Source organism: Ovis aries, chromosome 3 (genome assembly GCF_016772045.2).
Source record: "Ovis aries strain OAR_USU_Benz2616 breed Rambouillet chromosome 3, ARS-UI_Ramb_v3.0, whole genome shotgun sequence".
Taxonomy (NCBI): domain Eukaryota; kingdom Metazoa; phylum Chordata; class Mammalia; order Artiodactyla; family Bovidae; genus Ovis; species Ovis aries.
Window position 1 is genome coordinate 214,661,742 of NC_056056.1, and position 6,053 is coordinate 214,667,794.

The 6,053-nt window shown below is 63.6% G+C and overlaps 1 protein-coding gene across 1 annotated transcript; it reads right to left on the reverse strand.

Annotated features, from left to right (window-relative positions):
* Window positions 1–1,658: 1,658 nt before the first annotated feature.
* TMEM121B (transmembrane protein 121B) lies at window positions 1,659–3,541 on the reverse strand. Its single transcript, XM_004023073.4, has one exon. The coding sequence runs from the start codon at window positions 3,539–3,541 to the stop codon at window positions 2,042–2,044; it is 1,500 nt and encodes a 499-aa protein (XP_004023122.2). The 3' UTR covers window positions 1,659–2,041.
* Window positions 3,542–6,053: the final 2,512 nt, after the last annotated feature.

Consider the following 6,053-nt stretch of genomic DNA (forward strand, 5'->3'; position numbering starts at 1 on the left):
CAAGTGATGGCACCAAGTGTCAGGAAAAGGACGTCTGTCCCCCGGTGAACGAGGGCCAGCAGCCGGGACCAGCCGCACCTGCAGTCTCTCGACGGACGGGGAAGTGCAGCTCGTCGGAACCCCCCACAGCCCCCGACCCCACACCCAAGTGGGGGCCCCCCACGTGTCGCAGTGTCACTCAGCAGGGAGAAGGGGGTGGTGCAGGGGCCAGCCTGGGCCCCCCATGGCTCAGACGTGGAGGGTAGGTGGCAGAGCAACAGCAAAGCTGGAGAGAGGGTATGGGAGCAGAGGGGCTCCCCCCAGGGTCTGAGCCCCAGAACTTTGACCACATGGAGTTCAAAGGGCAAGAAAAGGGGTCCTGGGAGAGGAGAGAAGGCAAAAAAAGGAACAATTTGTTGCAAAACCCAACCAGTTGACCCTGGACATGGGGGGCAAGGGGCTGGGAGCCCCAACACTGAGTGCAAACATTTTCCTCCCTGCCCCCGCCCCTAGAGCAGGGAGGCTCAGGACATCAGCCCCTCCTGTGTCTCTGTCTTCTGTCAACAACCCTCCAAAATAATGAAGGGCCTCAAAACATTCTCTGGCCCCCAGCACAGAACAGAGGCCCAGGAAGCAAAAGTGACGTGTCACTGAAGCCAGCCTGTGAGAGTCAAGCCAACGCCCATGACTTGGGGCACTTTGTCTGGGGTTTATTACACCACACAAAGCTGCCCAAGCACATGGAGGGGGGGGATCCTTACAAACTGCCCCCTCCCCATCCTGTTACCCTGTTACCCCGCCCTCAAGACTGTATGTGGGCAACCCCTGGATATCAGCTGTCACTAGGGAGGGAGGTTGGGTGGGGTGGGGATTGCCCACCCCCTCCAGACTACCTTTTCCCTAGGGACTCCCTTGACCAGAGCAGAGGACAAAGGTCACCGCCACCCTTTCTGATCCACACCAGGCTTCCCAGAAGAAGGGCAGGGGGTGGGAGACGGGTTCCCTACTCCCGTGGGCCCGTGGGTGGCCCAACTGATATCAATCCAGGGACCCCCACCAAAGCTGTTCTGAGCCAAAATCTGACCCAGCCCGCAACCAGCCTCAGGAAGGATGGGAGCTATGGGTGCAGAGAGGGAGAGACGGAGGGCAGCCAGCTGATCCTCCATAGACCCTGTAATAACACTGGCACCGAACCCCAGCGGGTCCAGTGGCCATGGTAAATGAGACGTCTGAGTCTTTGTCCTTATTTTTTGCAAGCAGCATCAGCGTGTGATGCAACAGAAGTGGAGAGCACGGAGGTAGACACGCTCACTCACCCAAGAAAGGGTGTAGTTTGGTCCTTAGAGTATGGACCCCACCCCGCAGCTGAGAGGAGTGGGGTGGGACTGAGGAAGACCCTGGGTGAGCTTCTCCCTCAGAGGAGGGCCCCTGGGCAGTACCCAAGTGGCCAGCTCTGTCTGGGAACTAATTCATGGCCACAGATTCAGGTAGGAATGAGGAGTGTGGGTGGGGAGAACAGAGCCTCCCCAGATCTCCAGCTGATCTCAAGTGGCACAGGGTGGACACAAGGAAACAACATGCACACACATGCGTGTGCGTGCCTGCACACACACACACACACACACACACACACAGATTGCATCTATCATCTGGATGAAACACAACAGACACAGTCCGGGAACAGGGGACTCCAGGTCAATTTCCAGGTGTGGGACACAGGCCACTAGCCACAGCCTAAAAGCAGCTGTCCCATCCAGCCTCCTGCCTGGGTCCCGCTCCTCCACTCTCCCCCACAAGGGAGAGGAATCAGGGTGAGACGGGAGAAGCAGGAAGCAGAGGCACCATGCCCCTGGGGGCTGGAACTCAGAATGGGTGTGGAGAACAGCGCCTGGCGACTTTCCTCCTTCTCTCAGTAGCTGGCTCACTCCAAGCAGTCTTGACCCAAAGTGCTCAGAGTGGCGTGTTGGCCCTCAGCCCCATGAGCAGATGATCCAGACTAGGTGAGGAAAGGTCCGAGGACAGGCAGCTGGGTTTCCCAACCCCAGAGCAAGACCCAGACCCCTCAGTTCTGGGAGGCCACAGCCAGAGTGTTAACATAGCCATGGGCGCACCCCTCATCCTCGGAGACGCAGTGGCCCAGCTGGGGGGCTCCGGGCGCCGGTGGGGCGGAGGGTGAAGCACCGTAGCCCGACCTGGCCCGACTAGGGGACGCCGGCAGCCCCTGGTCCCAGCAGCCCTCCAGGGCCTCCAGGCCGCGGCAGCCGAGGAAGAAGAGATTCTTGAGCATGAAGACAGAGAGCGGCTGCTGGTAGCTCAGGGCCAGCAGGCAGCGCAGCGCCAGCAAGGGCGCGTCCACCAGGCAGCTGCCCAGGAGGCGCAGGAGACAGCTGCAGCCACCGGGCCGCGAGGCCCGGGCCCGGGGCGAAGTGGCGGCGTGGAGCTCGTAGAGCCAGAGTACCGGCGAGGCGAGCGCGAGGAAGTAGACCGCGAGGAGCAGATAGCGCAGGTGCGCGGGCAGCGGCGCACGGCCGTCCAGCATCAGCTCCACCAGCGCGAAGCTGTCCAGCAGGTCCAGGCACGTGCCCAGGAAGCAGCCGGCGGCGCGGTGCCGCTGCGGCTGCAGGAGCAGGGGCCCCGCGGAGCCGGGGGTGGCGCCCGCTTCGCCGATGGCCCGCACCAGGCAGTAGAGCAGCGGCGCCGAAAGCGCCATGGTGAGGCGGAAGCCCGTGGTGCCGAAGGGCGCGCGCAGTTCGATGAGGTCCAGGATGGACGTGCCCAGGATAAGCACCACCTTGGGCGTGAAGGCGATGGAGTAGATGAGCCAGGCCAGGTAGGCGAAGGCGAACTCGCCGGCCGCCCCGACCGGCCCCGCTGGTCCCGGGCCACCCGCGCCCCCGCGCGCGCCGCGCGCCTTGGCCCCCGCAGCCCCGGCGGGGGCGGCCGGCAGGTGCAGGGGCGCGGCGTGCGGGTGATGCGGGTGGTGGGCGTGTGCACCGCCCCGACGGCCCCGGCTGTTCTTGGCGAAGAAGATGGCCCAGCCCGCCGCCACCACCAGGTCGGTGGCCACCCAGGAGCACCAATACAGGTCCGTGACGGCGATGAGGTACACGTCCAGCAGGCCGCCTTGCGCCAGCAGCAGCGCCACGGACAGCGCCTGGTAGCCCCAGCGGCAGCCCGAGCCAGAGGAGCAGCCGCGGCGCCCACCCCCGCGGCCCGACCGGGCCCGGCGCCCGCAGCAACCGCAGCACGAACGGCAGGAGGGGCCGGGGCCGGGGCCGGGGCCGCCGGCACTCCCGACGGCCCCGGCCACGGCGCCCGCGCCCAGGTCAGCGGCGGTCATGCTGCGCGCGGAGGTGGGCGTGGAGGCGCGAGAGGCGGCGGGGGTCCCCGGGGGCTCGGCGGACACCAGCGGCCTGCTGATGCTGGCGCTCTCGTCGTCGTCCTCCCGCTCGGCGCCCGCGCTGCCGCCGCTGCTGCCCGAGCCGCTCCGGCCGCGCAGGAACCGGGGCTGCCGCCGGGCTGGGGGCGGGGCCGCGCGGGGGGCGCCGGGCGCGGGGCGCATTGTCCTCGGCTCCCTCCCGCCTCCCCGGCCGGAGCCGCGCGCCGGAGCCGAGCCCCGCGGCCGGGCGCGCGCGGTGACGGCGGCGGTGACGGCGCGCGGGGCGGCCCAGCCAAGAGCTGGGGGCGGGGCAGGGACACCGGGATTGGATTCGGGGCTGGGAGGGGGAGATCCGGGCCGCGGGGTCGGCGGGAAGAAGGGGAGAGGCTGCTGGGCGCGCAGGTTGGGGAGGAGCAGGGAGGACGCTGCCTCGGAACCCGTGGGGACTCGGAGGCGCCCCGTGGGAACGCGGGGGTGAGATGGGAGGTGATCGCGAGGTCCTACCCGCTGAACCCCTGGGCTTTAGGGACCGGGTGGCCTTGGTCTCAGTGCAGACCGTGCCCGCGAGCAACCAGGCTCGGACCTCTGCAGGCACCAGGGCAGATTTGGCCTCTGCTTCCTCCAGTGCCCTCTCCACTCCCCATTGGGCCACTCTGCCTCTCCCTAAGGCCCTTAAAAGCCACTGGAAGAGTCAGGCCATACTGATTACAAGGACCATAAACAGACATATATTTCTACATATTTATGCCCCTTGCCTGCTTGGTTCAGTGGGCACCCTGGGGGAGGTCCCAATCTACAGTGGCTGGAGCAGCTCTCTGAATACAAACGCTGGGAAGAAAGGAACAGAAAGAGGACGGCCCCAGCCAACCTGGCGCCCGGTATTCTCTGAGGTTCTTAAGGCAGGAATGGGAATCAACTGGAAGAGGTAGCTGCAGAGGAAAAATAAAGAAACACCTAGAGGTGCAGGTGCGTCGATGGACACAAAGGACCACAGCAGTGATGCTGAATGCTGTAGCCAGGCAGTGGACAGAGCTGCGTCCTGCCAGTCTGCAGGTGGACGTGGGGCTTCACACAGCACGCGCCCGGCGCTCACGTGTGCTGTGTCCAGTCCTTATGCGGGCCCAGCAGGTGTCGTGGTGGACAGAGCTCTGTCCCGCCAGTCTGCAGGTGGACGTGGGGTTTCACACAGCACGCGCCCGGCGCTCACGTGTGCTGTGTCCAGTCCTTATGCAGGTCCAGCAGGTGTCGTGGTGGACAGAGCTCTGTCCCGCCAGTCTGCAGGTGGATGTGGGGCTTCACACAGCACGCGCCCGACGCTCACGTGTGCTGTGTCCAGTCCTCATGCGGGCCCAGCAGGTGTGGCGGGGGAGCTGAGCCTGGGTTGATGGTCTCAGCTCAAGCACTGGGCCTGTGTGGCCTTAGTTCATCTCCCTGAGCCTCGGATTATCCAGCTGCCAAAGGGGCACCATCCGCCTTTCCAGGCTGTTGTAAGGGGAGGTCACGAGCCGGGAGGGTTTGGCACAGTTCCTGGTGCAGAACGTGTGAAAGGTAAGTGGTGTCATCACTACAACTGCTCATTTCTCCACCCTTGGGGACACCTACCAGCTCAGACCACTCTTGACTGTTTTCTGAGCTGGATCCCTTCCCAAGACCACACTGGGAGCTCTGCTGCCCGACAGCTCTGGGCTTCGCCAAGCGCCAGGGAGCCGAGCAGTTCTTGTTGGGAACAGCGGTCCTTGGAGCTGGGCACAGGCTTCAGGGCATGAGAGATTTAGCCCTGCCAGCTGGCACCAAGGCCACCCACCCGGGGCAGTGGGGGGGGGGGCACTCGTGAGTGTCACAGCAGGTCCAGGTGAAAAAGTGAGCTGGGGACCTGCCAACTGCTAATGGGAGTGATTACAGCCGGGCTCCCAGCCTCCCCTCAGGGAGAACACCAGCCAGCAGCTAACCTGAAAACTAGCCTATAATTCCTACTCAAGTCAACCGAGCAGAAGAAGCAGAGACGCTGATGAAGGCAAAGAACCGGGCTCCTGAGCGAACACTGATGGCTCTGTCCTCATCCCAGCCTAGGCCCACTACTCTAGCCACCCACTCGGCTCCCTCCTGCCCTTGCCCATCATGCCAGCCCTCGCCCAGACCCCCCCCACCCCCGCCAAGGATAGGTCTCCTCCCTGGGAACTTAGGTTGTACCAGATCTTTGAAGTTATCCTTGCATTTCTAGGGAATGGACTCCAGTCGCTCAGAGTAACTTCTGAATGAGATTCTTCAGCCCCATTTCTTTCAGGTCTGAGGCCCTGAATAAAAAGGGCACAGAAAAGAAGGATGGGAAATCAGGGCACACGATGGAGTACACCGATGGTCTGAGTCCCGGAGGGTGCTCGGTGTTGCAGTGGGTTATGTCTAATCTGTGTACACACTCGAACGCACACAAGCACACACAGCGCCTTCGCTTCAGCCTGGGAGAAGCTTGACAAAGATGTGGCTGGGATGGAAAGAGGGGAGTTAAGACTTTCTCAAATATAAATTGAGTGCAAACTTCCCACAAGGACCTGGGAAAGGGAAGACACACTCGCCAAGCAGCTCCCAGGCTCCCAGGGTCTGTGCTTACGTCTCACACACGATACCCAGGGACAGAGACAGAGGGATGGCACTTTGCTTCCAGACCTCCGACTCCCAGCCCAGTGTTCTCACCTGC

Excerpts from the sequence above, each read along its gene's own strand:
- TMEM121B (XM_004023073.4), bottom strand. The coding sequence starts at position 3,541 with ATGCGCCCCGCGCCCGGCGCCCCCCGCGCGGCCCCGCCCCCAGCCCGG.